Raw genomic sequence first — 16531 nt, 5'->3', positions numbered from 1 at the left:
ATGGACCGGAAGTAGATGGGCGTGACTTCGCCACTCTATAGTGTCCGTCCAAAAAAAAAACATTACTTATCGTGAAAACCACCCTTGAATGATGGGATAGTAGACTAAAAGCTTGTTTCAAGATTGATGCAAAACAAGTGACATTTGACCTTTTTAGAGGGGTTTAGAAAAAAAACACCTTTGGGGTCATTTGGGTTTATTTGCCATATCTCTGGAACTCATTGGTTGATTTTGGTGATTGACATCCTGTTTTGAACCGTTAGAGCCAATAGAATCGAGGGGGGATTCCTAAATCCACCTAAATATTACCATTGGCAGGGCTCAACAGTAACGGTTGCCAGGTTGCCATTGGCAACCATTCAGAAAAAATGTCAACCACTTCTTGGCCTTTGGTTTCCATCAGTGGCAACCAGTTTCTAACATAGAGAAATAAGGACAGCAAACAGCTAAATGTGCACCCCAAAAGAGATACATGTTAATTATTTGTTGTATTAAGAGTGATATTTAATTATTGTTGTGACCAGTCGGAACCTGATACTTAAGTTGCACGTGCGTTGGTGTGATTACGGAGCCAGAAAGCGATGCATGTTTACTCGCATGCGGTGCGCCGTGTGTTTGTTTTACAATTAATGGCGAAGCAAAGTAAGTTATTTGGCTGTGGGGTAAAAAGTTCGGCCAACCCGTCAACATCTCAAACGAATGTTCAAAGTGATTCAACTGATAAAAAGCCAGATGAACCCGAACGTAAAGCAAAGAGGAAATGGGTAAAGTCTTGGGAGGCGAAACATATGGTGTTATTTTTGTGCCTCTATCCTGAGCAAGCAATGAAACATTTTGAGCATAGAAAATGTTATTGAGCGCCAATTGAACATTTTAGACCACAGAAAAATAGATTTTGCAAACACATCAATTCTATTTTGAAGAGAAATTGACTCAAGCCCTGTCACAAACTCCTGCACACGCTCTCTCTCCCTCGCTCAACCTCTCCACCCAGTGCGCGCTCAGGTTTGCCTGCGGGCTCCAAGTTGGCACAGTGTTACGAATGTGCCACAAAACCAACCAAATCGGAGAACTCGAGAAGGTCCATTCTGATTGGCTGTTTTGTCTCCAATAATATCTTCTGTCTGAGATACGGAAAGAGAGGGATTTTAGGTTGCCATCAAGTTTGGCCAGACTAACACATCTCTAATGTTAAATAAATAAAAAACTATTCACAGTTAAGAATTAGATATTAATTATTAATCCCACAAATGATTGCATACAATTATTGTTTCTTAATTCTCCAGCATGGTAGCTGTCATACAGAAGTTAAATCCATTTCTCACTTACTCTAAGAAGAAATATTTTGAGTGGGTTGATTTCATTCTGCTCCGTTGTGCATTCACTTCCGGTAAAAGTTCCTTCAAAATAAGAGTCCCGATCTTATTACTACCAAAATAAAAGCGCTAAACGAAACTTTACCATAGGAAAATATTGGCATAAAAATATAATCACTTCTATAAAAAGGTAACACATGTTAAATATAGTTAGACTTATAAAAGGTCATTTACAGCATTAATAATTAATATCTAATTCTTAACTGTGAATGGTTTTCATTTATTTAACATTAGAAATGTATTTGTCTGGCCAATCCAAGAATTCAATGCTGAAGGGCCATTGGATCTATGGTGGGGGTCAGCACAAAGGTCAAACCCACATTTGAAAGGGAGACAACGGATTGCTAAGAAACTAGTGACTTGCTCAATTCATGTTTGAGGGATCTGTGAAGAACATGACAGCAGCTGCACTACTGGTGTTTAGTATACCAGCCATTGAGGGTGGACGAGTTTCCTACCACTTAGGTTTCAGATAATTGTGTTAATTACTTATTGTAAAGCATTTGAACATTCTTTTGTGTCACATGTTCATTATTAAGTTGATGAATAACTGTATAGTATCTTCATTATTTAAAATATAAGATGACTAAAAATGGCAACCGTATTTTCAGTTTTGGCAACCAAAAGCTGATGCCTGGTTGCCTGGCAACCACTTAAAAAAGTTAGCGTTGAGCCCTGCTATTGAGGAGTGAGAGTGAAGCGCACGCAGTTTGCCCAAAACCGGAAGCTCTGTTACACTCTATTTGTAAAATACGTTTATTGCCATAAAGGTTATGATGGATTATCAGTAATCATTTCAAAGTGACACAGAGACATTGGATTAACCTTCAGCAGCGTTTGTCTGCGTTCAAATGCCCTGAAACACAACTTTTGATCAGAAAACAGCAAAGGTAAGACGTAAAGTCAAGTTGTGTGTTGTCTTTCCTGGCTTTCGCTGCCGTGAGTTTTGGTCGCACAGTGATGATACTTATACTATCGGAATCAATATAATATAATATCTTGTTTGTTCAGATCTGATGAATATACAATATTGCTACCGTGAGTTATTTGCTAAGTGCGTTAGCACTCTTTCGCTTAGTGCTAATTCAGACGCCCGGCTTTAGACTTGTGTTTTGTTTCGGTAAAAATTGTTCATATCGTCAGTTAGCTGAGTTTCTTCCCGTTAAGTGGGTATGACACATTAGTAGGTTGTTAAATGTTAAGAAGCCCTGACACACAGTTCCGTGCCGGCGGGGGCAAACACAACAATATTCAGGCTTAACAGGTTCAGTTCTCGCTGAGAAAAAACGACTTCCTCTCTCCTGATTATGTGGCCGTAAAACATGCTGGAGAAAAACTGCTGGAAAATAAGTTGGACAAGACTTCATACGGACTAGTTTTATTCAATGATAACCGGACTCTTACTATGAGTTACAGCTTACCTCTGATCAGCAGATGGAGGTCGTCCTTTAAAGTCTAAGACGTCGTCCTTCGACCAGTCGCTCTTGAAGGACAGACAGCTGGGAGAGTCTGCTCTCTGCTGCTGGACCCTGAAACAGAAACAGATGCTTTTGCCAGCTGGAGAGAAACTGATGGAAAATATGTTAAATCTCTTCGAGTCACTTTATATAACAATGTAATGCTAGTGATCGCTTTGTGTTGCCGATGTGTGAACAGATTGAAAAGAACATTAAACATTTAAACCTTCCTGACTTTCTGAGCTCCCTATATCAGCCGGTGGACTGCTCTCTATGTGAAGGACAGCTTTTCAGAGAAAATCCAAAAGAGGTGAAGTTTATCTACGAAGCGCCTCGCCTCTCTTCAGCTGCACTCCAGCACCAGCAGTGTGAAGCTAACGTAAAGAATGTGTCTTTAAAGGATAACGCCAGAGAGTTCATGCAGACTCCGGACTGATCCTGAACTTCCTGACGGGCAGACCCCAGGCAGTGCGGGTGGGAAACATCACATCCTCCACCCTGAGTCCTGCACGGGTCTGATTTTCAAGACCCGCTCCCGCCCCGCACCCGTGACGTGCAATACCGAACCCGCCCAGCTACCGCACATATTGCCAATTATTTCCGCAACCCAACCCGACCCCACATATATATGAGCAGTGAAAACGTGCAATTATTAACACACGCAGTTGCATATTTGTCACCTCAGCCATTCAGAATGTGACGCACTCAGAAGCAGATCGATGCGCTGCAGAGGTTATGATTATGCGCGGTCCCGCGGGGGAGAGGTCTGAGGATTTAAACATTAAACTCAATTATTATTATTTTAATATATGTATTATGCAACACCCGCGACCCGACCCGCATCATCTTTGTTTTACCCAGAACCGAACCCGGAAAAAAGCGTTTGAAAAAATACCACCCGCGAATCACCTTTTTTGCGGGTCACCCGTCGGGTACCCGACCCGATGCAGGACTCTGCCTCCACCCTGATCCTCAACACCGGAGCCCCTCAAGGCTGTGTGCTCAGCCCTCTCCCCTACTCCCTGTTCACTCACGACTGCTTGGCCACACACAGCTCCAACACAATCGTGAAGTTTGCTGACGACACGACCTTCATCGGCCTGATCACCGACGGCAACGAGACGACGTACAGAGAGAAGGTCGAAAACCTGACATCTTGGTGCCAGGATAACAACGCCCCCATCGCCATCAATGGGACTACGGTGGAGAGAGTCAGCAGCTTCAGGTTCCTCGGGGTCCACATCACTGAGGACCTGACATGGCTGCTTTATTTATATATATATATATATATATATATATATATATATATATATATATATATATATATATAAATAAATATATATATATATATATATATATATACAGTATATATATATATATATATATTATTCTGCGTTATTGTTGGATAAACTCTATTGCATTTCTTCACTGTATCTGTGTATATGACAAATCAAACCTTTGACCTTTGGACTTCCTGAAGGTTACACAGAAGCTTTAAAACCGACAACAACTGACTTCATGGGAGGAGATACAGGAGCTTCAAATCACGGACAAACAGACAAAAAATCTGTTTGTACCCCTGGGCCGTCAGGCTGCTTCACTACCACACGTAATGCAATAACCGTAATCATCTTCACACATATACACATTTTAATGCACTTATTTTTACATCACTATTTTTAACAATCTTTTCCCCCGTGTGATTGTTTATGTTGTCTGTCCTACTGCCGTGTTTGTATTGTTATGTATGTCTAGTTATTGCACACTGGGGCAGGGCTGCACTCTGAATCTCATTGTATTTTTGTACAATGACAATAAAAGTCTATAACTTTATATCAAACGGCTTTTAGTCAGTTGGAGTCTTACCCCCCATCAGCAGATTGAGGCTCCATTGAGGGGTCACTCTTAGAGGACTCAGGTCCAGGTCCAGGTCCAGGTTCAGGTCCAGGTCCGGGTCCAGGTCCAGGTTCCAGGTCCATGTTGTTAGGACCCTCACAGTGTAACCTTTAGGAGGAAACCACTTCCTGTTGCTTCCTCTTTGCCTTTCTTTGGGATCACGCTTCACTTCAATTGGACTCTGAAAATAAAATCTCCACATTTATTCATTCTTAAATGTATGTCTTTTATATTTAAACATTAGTTTGCTTTATATTACCCCTTGTATTTATAATTGTTTCATATATTATTTATATTAGATTATTACATTTTTTTTGTATATGTTACCACGATTCCTGTTAACAAAAGTATTTTAATATTATTTATTTTAATGATATGTATTTTATTTCATGCTCCTTTACTCTTATCTCTGTTTACTATAGATTTGAATTGTTCTTTAGTGAACAGTGTGTCTGTGAATGAGGCTGAGGGGATCTGTCGCCCTCTGGTGGCCAATCTACACATGCATATATTATTATAAATGATTCCTCTTTATATTTCCTCATGCATATATTATTATAAATGATTCCTCTTTATATTTCCACATGAAGTTCCTCTTTCTTTTCATCCAAAATGGCTGGCATACCAAAAACAACATGTTATAGAAGCAGGAGGAGAAGTCAAATATTGTTGAATAATTGTAATTTTTACCATGAAAATCATATATGTTCTTTTTATTAACATGTGAGGAACTATATAATTAGTTCTGAAAGCAATTCAATAATTCAAGTTTTCTAATAACAGCTCTTTTATAAATGTCCATTCTAGTGGACGTCAGGACCGTCTTCATGGACTTTATGACTCTATATTGTTGCAGGAGACGGAACTGAAGCAGACATTTTCTGCACCAGATAGTTCAGGGAGATTCAGATGTTGAGCTCTCAGATGATGAGAGAGATGAGGATTTCACACCTGGGATAGAAGAGGGCCAAGAAGAAGGGGGGGAAAGATGCAGGAGGCTCCATGAGCGCACAGATAGAGACAGAGAGACAGATAGGGACGAGCTGGAGAGACATGTCCCTCTGTGGGCCAAGAGTAGCACGGATGTCTTCTTGTTGTTTTTATTTGAAGAGGAGCCATGAGAAATGAGAGTTGCCTCAGGAACAGGGACGTGCACAGGTACGGGCTAATGTTGCCCGGGCAACGGCCCGTTTGGCCTTTTTGGCTGACCTGCCCCTCTGGAGAGAGCGAGAGTTTGTTTTTCTCTTTTCTGTTGTGGCCGAATCAACATGATGAGCCCACGATTAGTATTGTAGCGTCTCGCTGCGGGAAACACACTTTGTCAGCGCTGTCATCTGCCGGTGCGTTAAGACCACCTCAGTGTCGGATTTTGGAAAACTTGATTTTGAGTTGTCTCATGGCAGTTAGGGTATAAGGGTCAACCCAGGGGACTTTACTTCCTCTTGATACCGTCGGTTATTTACTAAAAAACACCTAAATATAGCCTCCTTGTTGTTATTGTGCTTCTGTCTTTCTGTGTCTTCTCATCTGTGAACTCCCCCAACGCTCGCTCTCTTTTCTTGATCGCCCTCTCAGGGGTGAACAGTTCAATGTCCCGCTTCATTGTAGGATTTCTGCCATGTCTCTACTACTTTAGTTTGACCATCTCTGTTACTAAGTTATGGAATACTAAATAAATAAGTAATTAGATACCTTACCGTTACTGCGCTCATAAAGAATGATAAGAATAAGAATAATGTGAATTGAACTGGTTTCATTAATTAGTGAGTTTATTTAAGGTAATTAGTTAGAGGCCCTATTTTATCAGTATGTCCTGCACAGCAGTTACAATGGCCAAACTACATGAGAACAGAATTGTCCCCATTTTGTCTTTAATAGTTACTAACATTAGATATTTTAATGAGATATGGAACGCAAAACATTTTTTCAATCAAGTCACCGAATGCAAGTAGTCGCCTTAGCTTATTTTGTTATGAGATGTGAATTACTGTTCAATTTAGTTGATGTAATAATCGTTTGGTTTCTTTTACATTAAAAACAAGTTACAATTTTCTAAAGGTCTTATGTTCTTTTCCGGGGGGAGGCCCTTTTTCCAGTTCAGAGCAAGAGCCCCTCCAAATGTCTGTGCACGTCCCTGCTCAGGAATGCCAGCTTTGTTTCTATGAGCTTTGTCAAATGGAGACCACATCCATCAAACTAGTCCAGATGACCCACAGCCCGTGCCGACTGGAGTCAATGAGGTACTTTTCCCACTACATTGACAACAAAGTCTTTGAAGATCCGGAAAGATTCACCAAAAACCAAACTACATTTATAGTGACCAAATAAACAGCAATGTTCAGATCATTCACTTATTCATGTTTTAAATAAAGCTGAATGTATTATTGTATTAATATCACTCTATAACCATAATACGTTACATAGTCTATCTGTTCATTTTGGCTGTCTTTTCAAACTAATATGGTGCCGACGTCCTCTACAGCGGACATACTGTAACATTTAAAAATAAAATAAAAAAAGTCTAAATTGCAATATGTTTTTTAACCCTAAATAGTTGGAAATCACAAAAAAAAGGAAATTGGAAGACACTTTTTTCCCTCGGCTCCCAGGAGGATACATTATTATAAAGTATTTCTCTAAATATTTCCACATGTTCATATCATTATAAATTATTAATCTTTCATTCCTTTCTTTAAATACTCCGCTGGTCATGTGACGAGGAACAACCAGCAGAGATATATTTCCGGTGCTTTGTTAACTTCAGGAAATATGTCGGAGAACAAACACACGCACGCGCGCACACACGCACACACACACACACACACACACACACACACACGCACGCACACACACACACACACACGCACACGCACACGCACACACACACACACACACACACACACACACACACACACACACACAGAGAAGTTACAGACATAATTAAAAGTGATCCGAATACAGGGATGGTGAGAAGTGTCTATGTGGAGTTATTCTCTGAGCAATGATTGGTCAGAAGAGGTGTCTCTAAAAGCTCGAAAGTCACAAAGAGTTACAAACCTTTCGAGAGAAGAAGAAGCAGCTGCGACACCGCGAGGACAAAGTGAAAGTAAACAGCAAACAGGAAGCACTTCAAAATAAGAGCACTTAAAGAACGTGATAGCTGACTTTAAACCGGAAGCTGGAAGCATCAGACAGCTGCTGGAAGGAAGCTCTAAAGCAGGGGTGTCAAACTCAAGGCCCGGGGGCAAAATCCGGCACGTGACTTCATTTAATGTGGCCCCACAAGAGCTTTGAAAGAATATAATACGTTTATTATACGGTTACATGCCGATTTACAGAAGCACGTTGCCCATAAACCACATGTCCCACAATGCATCTCAAATGTGAATTTCTTTCAGAATTTGACTTTTTTTTCTTCAAAATTTAACTTTTTTTATACCTTTTTTCCAGAATTTGACTTTTAAACAAATAATAATTTTGTGACATTCTCACTGAAAAGACTTCCAATGATTTGCCCTATAGACTTCTGCTTTCAGACGTAGTTAATTATGAACTAACCCTTACCCTATCCCAGGGATCACCAGCTACATTTGTCCAAGGGCCAACATTTATCCAATAGACACTTTCGCGGGCCAGCAATTTTTATGTTGCCCAGAATTTTGAAGTTGTTGACCGTGGGGGGGGGGGGGGGGGGGGGGTTGCTGGTGGAGCCACGCTCAGGTACTGTGGACTACATAAAACTTAGCAGACTCTTCACGCTAACGAAGGATCACTTCTTCTTCAGGGCAGGGAAGGCTACGCAGTACGCAGTCTACTGTCCCGCAGCTGCTGCCTCTCTGTTGGACTCCGGTACTGCACATTACTCACGAGGCGTTGTAAAAAAACAAAATGAGTGGGGGGCGAATGCACTAACCACTCCGCCAACGCCACAGTCACCCCCACCGTGCGGGCCGGATGAGAATGTCTGGCGAGCCGCATGTGGTCCGCGGGCCGCCAGTTGTTGGTCACTGCACTATCCCATAATATTCCAATGCAGAGGCTGTCATATAATACATTATTTTATATATTAAATATTTATATATGTATTTTCATATAGTCTAAAGGCCCAGATACACCGGCCAGTCACCTGAGAAGTCGCCTACACTGACTGTTGCGTCTCCGGACTCTCCTGCGTATTTGCCGACTTCGCGCACTGGAACACACCGCAAATCTGAGCCAAGCACGTATGAACTGCGTATGCGTGAGTGGCAATAACTCTCCTTACCGGCAGGCGGCGTTAGTGTGTATTCATCATTCAAAAGAGGTAACAACCGGAACAACCGGAAGACAGAGAAGAAGAACAGACTCCGTGATATAAACAAACAACAAATAGCGTTTTTCTTTCCATTTTCACTCTCGTCCATTGGAAACATGAACGAGCAGGACGAACGGGAGGTACTGGAGCTAGCAGCTCTTGGACTCACGCTTGTGTTAAATCATTTGTTTACCTCCCTCACTTCCGTTAACGCTTCTCATGCACTGATTCGCTAGCTGAACAGCCAATCAGTGTTATCCCTTTGTCCGACTTCCGGTGGCGTTCTCGACACCGAATCGGCAAGAAAAGGCGTCAGGTCGGCAGAAAAGACCCGACGGTGCAGCGCACACCACTCTGAATAGGGCGTGCCCACGCTCATGTTCGGCCTGACTCCCATTTACTGCCGATTTCGGGCCGGTGTATCTGGGCCTTTAAAGTTACAACCGGCCCTTTGAGTGCAACCACAATGCTGATGTGGCCCGTGATGAAATTGAGTTTGACCCCCTGCTCTAGAGGCTCTCTCACTGCTTTGGTTTACCATCCAGTCACACATCTGTTCACAACATGAAGACAAGACACTCAGGGGTAGGGATGGGTATCGAGAACCGGTATTAAGTCAATACCGGTACCTGATTGGACGGTATCGGTATACCATTAAGCCGCTGTACAAACGGTGCTGCTTTCGGTATGTGCTACGTCTACTTCCTTAGTTGAACTTTAAGCCATTCTGGTTGGTTGGGAACCCTCATCCTGTGTGATGTATCCGGTTTGAGACCCTTCTGATTGGCCACTGTAAATGTCACTCTAAACAGCGCTCTTGTTATTGTTGTGAGACTCCCGCAGGCATGGCGGACAGAGTGAAGTGATCGAAGGTCTGGGTGCACTTTAAAAAATGTCGTGGCGATAGTGCAAGCTGCAATCTATGTACTCAATGAGTTGCGTGTAAAGGGGGTGACACAAGCAACTTAATGAAGCATTTGCAAACGAGACACTCATTGAATCTAAAACGGTGCAGCGTATTTGACAGCCTAAATGTGGTCAATGTGGCTGCTAGCGATACTGCTAGTGCTAATACTGCTAGCGGGCTTCAGCCGGGCCGTGTGTAAATGTGACCTGAGCGAAGGCTCGCAGGCAGGTTAGCTGCGCACGGGTAATATGTTTTGTTTACCTGAGTGCAGTCTTGCAGGCACATCGCCTTGTCTTTTTTTAGTTTATTAACATTGACAGTGTATTAATGTGAGCTCCTACACCTATAATAATTTGTCCTTTCATTAAATACTTTATAAACCAGTTAAACTTACAGATGTCATTGTGAATTGGAAAACTGCATTTAAAAAAGGTCAACGTTTCAATGTATGGTTCAGCAATTGTTGGCCGTTTTCTAGGAATTGACATATTTTAAGCTCAAATACGTTGTTCTATGTTTAAACCTTCAGACACATGTTGACGTGTTTCAGTTCAGCACATCATTTATTTTGTGATGATTTAAAAGTACAATCCAGAATAATATACGTACTCGCCTTTATCTTTTTGCCATCTTAGCCTTTTGACCAATTTCTTCATATCACAGTTTTGCATGATGTCACTGAAGGACAATGTTTTAACGATCTCTTGTCGAGCTAGGTTGTCAGTTTGAAATGTCTGGATGAAGATGTAAATGATTTACAAATGTTAAAAAAAGCCTCTTTTCATCCTCTGTCTGAGGGAAAACCCCAAAAAGCATGACAGGGCGAGCCAGGCCCCTTTAAGTTATTTTATTTATTCGTGTCTGCTTCTGAGAAGCTAGTGTATAAGTTATTCAGTTATTTCTGCAAGAAAATTACAATAAAGTGACCGTTTAATCTTCACATCCTGTATTCATGTCTATAATTTTGAGCACCAAATTATTGAAAAGTATCGATAAGAGTATCGAAAAATACCGATACAGCAGTACCGGTATCGATCAAATCGTAACGATACCCATCCCTACTCAGGGGGGAAGAGTCCTCTATGTTAGAGTCAGAGTACAAGTCCTCTATATGTTGAGCTCTCAGATGATGAGAGAGATGAGGATTTCACACCTGGGATAGAAGAGGGTCAAGAGGAAGGGGGGGAAAGATGCAGGAGGCTCCATGAGCGCACAGATACAGACAGAGAGACAGATAGGGACGAGCTGGAGAGACATGTCCCTCTGTGGGCCAAGAGTAGCACGGATGTATTCTTGTTGTTTTTATTTTAAGTGGAGCCATGAAAAATGAGAGTTGCCTCAGGAACAGGGACGTGCACAGGTACGGGCTAATGTTGCTTATGGTTTTTTTCGGGGGGAGGCCCTTTTTCCAGTTCAGAGCAAGAGCCCCTCCAAATGTCTGTGCACGTCCCTGCTCAGGGATGCCAGCTTTGTTTCTATGAGCTTTGTCAAATGGAGACCACATCCATCAAACTAGTCCAGATGACCCACAGCCCGTGCCGACTGGAGTCAATGAGGTACTTTTCCCACTACATTGACAACAAAGTCTTTGAAGATCCGGAAAGATTCACCAAAAACCAAACTACATTTGTAGTAATCAAATAAATAGCAATGTTCAGATCATTTACTTATTCATGTTTTAAATAAAGCTGAATGTATTATTGTATTAATATCACTCTATAACCATAATACGTTACATAGTCTATCTGTTCATTTTGGCTGTCTTTTCAAACTAATATGGTCCCGACGTCCTCTACAGCGGACATACTGTAACATTTAAAAATAAAATAAAAAAAGACTAAATTGCAATATGTTTTTTAACCCTAAATAGGTAGGAAACCACAAAAAAGGGAAATTGGAAGACACTTTTTTCCCTCGGGTCCCAGGAGGATACAATATTATAAATTATTTCTCTAAATATTTCCACATGTTCATATCATTATAAATTATTAATCTTTCATTCCTTTCTTTAAATACTCCGCTGGTCATGTGACGAGGAACAACCAGCAGAGATATATTTCCGGTGCTTTGTTAACTTCAGGAAATACACACACACACACACACACACACACACACACACACACACACACACACACACACACACACACACACACACACACACACACACACACACACACACACACACACACTCAGAGAAGCACACGCACACGCACACGCACACACACACACACACACACACACACACACACACACACACAGAGAGAAGTTACAGACATAATTAAAAGTGATCCGAATACAGAGATGGTGAGAAGTGTCTCTGTGGAGTTATTCTCTGAGCAATGATTGGTCAGAAGAGGTGTCTCTAAAAGCTCTAAAGTCACAAAGAGTTACAAACCTTTCGAGAGAAGAAGAAGCAGCTGCGACACCGCGAGGACAAAGTGAAAGTAAACAGCAAACAGGAAGCACTTCAAAATAAGAGCACTTAAAGAACGTGATAGCTGACTTTAAACCAGAAGCTGGAAGCATCAGACAGCTGCTGGAGGGAAGCTCTAAAGCAGGGGTGTCAAACTCAAGGCCCGGGGGCAAAATCCGGCCCGCGACTTCATTTAATGTGGCCCCACAAGAGCTTTGAAAGAATATAATACGTTTATTATACGGTTACATGCCGATTTACAGAAGAACGTTGGCCATAAACTACATGTCCCACAATGCATCTCAAATGTGAATTTCTTTCAGAATAAGATTTTTTTTTCTTCAAAATGTTGCTTTTTTTTTCACATTTTCACATTTTTTCTAGAATTTGGCTTTTAAACAAATAATAATTTTGTGACATTCTCACTGAAAAGACTTCCAATGATTTGCCCTATAGACTTCTGCTTTCAGACGTAGTTAATTATGAACTAACCCTTACCCTATCCCAGGGATCACCAACTACATTTGTCCAAGGGCCAACATTTATCCAAGAGACACTTTCGCGGGTCAGAGGTCAAGTCCTCAGATTTTAGAGTCAACTCAAGTACCAGATCTGAGCAGCTCTATATGTGTTCTTAATATAGTTCGCTATCTGTGTTCTTTTTTTTAATGTTTGTTTTTTATATTTATGTATGCACCAAGACACCTAGTCAAATTCCTCGTACGTGTGAACCTACCTGGTAATAAACCTGTTTCTGATTCTGATGCTACTTTTACTGAAGAACCAGATCTGAGTAGTTCTACTCTTATTGAAGTACAATAATAATAATAATAATAATAATAATAATAATAATAATAATAATAATAATAATAATAATAATAATAATAATAATAATAGATTACATTTGTATAGTGCCTTTCAAGGAACCCAAGGCCGCTTTACATGGTGGACAAACAAACAAACAAACAAAAGGGGCAAATAATAAAGTAAAACAAATTAAATAAATAGCAGTAGGAGAGGAAGCAGGGGGCTGTGATGGGTTAGAGGCCAAAGGTCATGGTGAACAGGTGAGTTTTTAATGATGACTTGAAGATGTCCATGGAAGCAGCATCTCTGCTGGAAGAGGGTCCAGAGGGGGAATCATTTAAGTTGCACTGACGGCCGACAGAGGGCGACAGCGGCCGCTAATGCAGTTGTGTGGTTCTTATCTGTCAAATAATCACACGAAGAAGAAAAAAGACCGGCCACACGAAGAGAAGGGATTAGACGCTGCGGCAAACAGTGAGAATGAAAAAACATGGATACAAATCAAAGAAAACGAAAAGAAAAAGGTTGGGCCGAGAAGGCAAGAGGAAAAAAAGGTGAAGTCACTCGCAAGTGAAGCATATAAATGTCGCAAATTGACAGACCTTTTTGGCAGCAGCGCTGCTAAGCTCTATCAGCAGCAGCTTAGAACAAGTGCAAGATGATGAAGAGAATGATGAGGGCGCGAGTTCAGATATACAGCCAGCCTCCTGCGTTCATGATGAGGGACAGAGTTGAGCCGGTGGCAGAACCAGCTCAACTGGCACACGTGCAGGGCAAGAGGTGGGTGAGAATTATCCCTTGAACTCAGTGGCGTTTTCCCCTGTTTTTTTTTATTGTAGTTATAATTTTAATAAATAAATAATTATTGGTAATTATTCAGCCGGCCCATCTCTCCCCCATTCTCATTGAGTATTTTCCAAAGAGTGAAACAGCGCCCCTCTTGATCAGTGGTTATCAACTGGTGGGTCGCGGACCCGTTTCAAGTGGGTCGCGGATGTGTGACTGAAGAAAACTAAATTGAAAAAAGAAATTGTAATTTTCTAAAAAAAAAATTTGGGAACAAAGTCAAACTTTTATTTTGAAGGCCCGATTTTCTAACGCTGTGCATGCAGTAGGCGTTGGACTGGAAGTACTGGAGACCATAAACGGTTTTGAAAACTTCTGTCAAGTAGTGATTATCCACTCAATAAAACATCTTTGCTGATTTTTTTTCGAGTCTTCTGGCCAATCAGAATCAAGATTGTTTTGCCGGAAGTCCCCACGGAGAATAACTTTGCGGTAGAACTATTCTTTATACATCCATGGGTACAACTTCAGATAAAAATGAACACAAACTGGCCACACACAGACTCTCTCCTCTTTACTCTCTGTGTGGAGCAGCAAGTTCAGCTGTCAGAACAAAGTGAAAAACAAACAATGGCATAAAATATTATTAATATGTTGGGTTCTAATACATTTATTTATTTCCTTCTCAGAGTGTACCAGAATGTGTAGTTTGTTAGTATTTCTAAAAATCTCCTGGGGGAGAATCCCCCCAGTCCCCCTTCTGGGGTTGGGTTTCCAGCACGTGTGCCTTTTTAAATAGTTCAGCTTTGATTCCATCATCTCATTAAACCTTTTTTAAAGCATACTTTAGTTCTGTGAAGGGATATAAGGGATATATGCACTGTACTTCACTTTCATTAAAATTGTATGCTGAAAAACGTAAATATTACAGCAGGTTTTGTTGAATATTTGAGTGCTTAAAATGGTTGGGTCGCGATTTATTGACCAAGTAAAAAGTGGGTCCCGAGGCCTGACCAGTTGAGAACCACTGCACTAGATGTTATGATGAAACAGTAGATTGCACTCTCTGTTGCGAGAGGAGGCTAGCCGAAATTGGCTTCCCTTGGTGAAAAGAAATTGAGGGATTGACCAATCAGATGAGGCTCACGTCATGCCTCACAATCCAATCAAATCGCATCAACTTCAGTTCGTACTGTAACTGTCATCACTGCCCTTAAAAAGTAGCAAGCTACTGAAGCAAGTGTAATTATGGAGGAGATTTGGAGTATTTCATCAAAAATAATTTGACTAAACTTCTGCTACACAGCAGCAACTAAAAATGAAATCTGATGACAGGCCAGTGCCCAAACTGGAGCTGTGTACACAGAGGGGAAAAGGAGAGAATCTGACGGAAAACTTTAAATAATAAACAGAGGATTTCTAACATTTGACATTTCATGTGGACTGGCTCAGTTTCCAGGGCTGAGTTTTAGTCCCAGTCCGCCCCTGGTGATGAGGGTGGGGTGATGAGGGTGGGGTGATGAGGGTGGGGGTGGATGAGGGTGGAGGTGGATGAGGGTGGAGCTGGATGAGGGTGGGCTGGATGAGGGTGGGGTGATGAGGGTGGGGCTGATGAGGGTGGGGGTAATGAGGGTGGGGTGATGAGGGTGGGATGATGAGGGTGGGGGTGGATGAGGGTGGGGTGATGAGGGTGGGGGTGGATGAGGGTGAAGGTGGATGAGGGTGGGGTGATGAGGGTGGGGGTGATGAGGGTGGGGTGATGAGGGTGGATGAGGGTGGGGGTGATGAGGGTGGGGGTGATGAGGGTGGGGGTGGATGAGGGTGAAGGTGGATGAGGGTGGGGTGATGAGGGTGGGGGTGATGAGGGTGGGGTGATGAGGGTGAAGGTGGATGAGGGTGGGGGTGATGAGGGTGGGGTGATGAGGGTGGGGTGATGAGGGTGAAGGTGGATGATGGTGGGGGTGATGAGGGTGGGGGTGGATTAGGGTGGGGTGATGAGGGTGGGGTCGATGAGGGTGGGGTGATGAGGGTGAAGGTGGATGAGGGTGGGGGTGATGAGGGTGAAGGTGGATGAGGGTGGGGGTGGATGAGGGTGGGCTGGATGAGGGTGAGGTGGATGAGGGTGGGGTGATGAGGGTGGGGTGATGAGGGTGGAGGTGATGAGGGTGGGCTGGATGAGGGTGGGGGTGATGAGGGTGGGGTGGATGAGGGTGGGCTGGATGAGGGTGGGCTGGATGAGGGTGAGGTGGATGAGGGTGGGGTGATGAGGGTGGGGTGATGAGGGTGGAGGTGATGAGGGTGAAGGTGGATGAGGATGGGCTGGATGAGGGTGGGGGTGATGAGGGTGGGGGTGGATGAGGGTGGGGGTGGATGAGGGTGGAGGTGGATGAGGGTGGGCTGGATGAGGGTGGGGTGATGAGGGTGGGGGTGGATGAGGGTGGGGGTGGATGAGGGTGGGGGTGGATGAGGGTGGAGCTGGATGATGGTGGAGGTGGATGAGGGTGGGCTGGATGAGGGTGGGGGTTGGATGAGGGTGGGGCTGGATGAGGGTGAAGGTGGATGAGGGTGGGCTGGATGAGGGTGGGCTGGATGAGG

General features: G+C 42.7%; 1 protein-coding gene across 1 annotated transcript in view; it reads right to left on the bottom strand.

Annotated features, from left to right (window-relative positions):
* Positions 1–8044, bottom strand: part of LOC307032494 (uncharacterized protein) — a 149018-nt gene extending 140974 nt beyond the window's left edge. Inside the window, exons 1-3 of the mRNA XM_079670489.1 lie at positions 7787–8044; positions 4700–4910; positions 2798–2905 (exon numbers count right to left, since the gene is read on the bottom strand). Of these exons, the coding sequence (XP_079526615.1) occupies positions 2798–2905; positions 4700–4812 (221 nt within the window). The 5' untranslated portion in view covers positions 4813–4910; positions 7787–8044. The remainder of the gene's footprint in view (positions 1–2797; positions 2906–4699; positions 4911–7786) is intronic.
* Between the last annotated feature and the right edge of the window lie 8487 nt (positions 8045–16531).

This window comes from Notothenia rossii (genome assembly GCF_949606895.1).
Source record: "Notothenia rossii genome assembly, chromosome: 3".
Classification (NCBI taxonomy): Eukaryota; Metazoa; Chordata; class Actinopteri; order Perciformes; family Nototheniidae; genus Notothenia; species Notothenia rossii.
The sequence above is the reverse complement of the archived record's forward strand: the minus strand, read 5'-3'. Positions and strand labels throughout refer to the sequence as shown.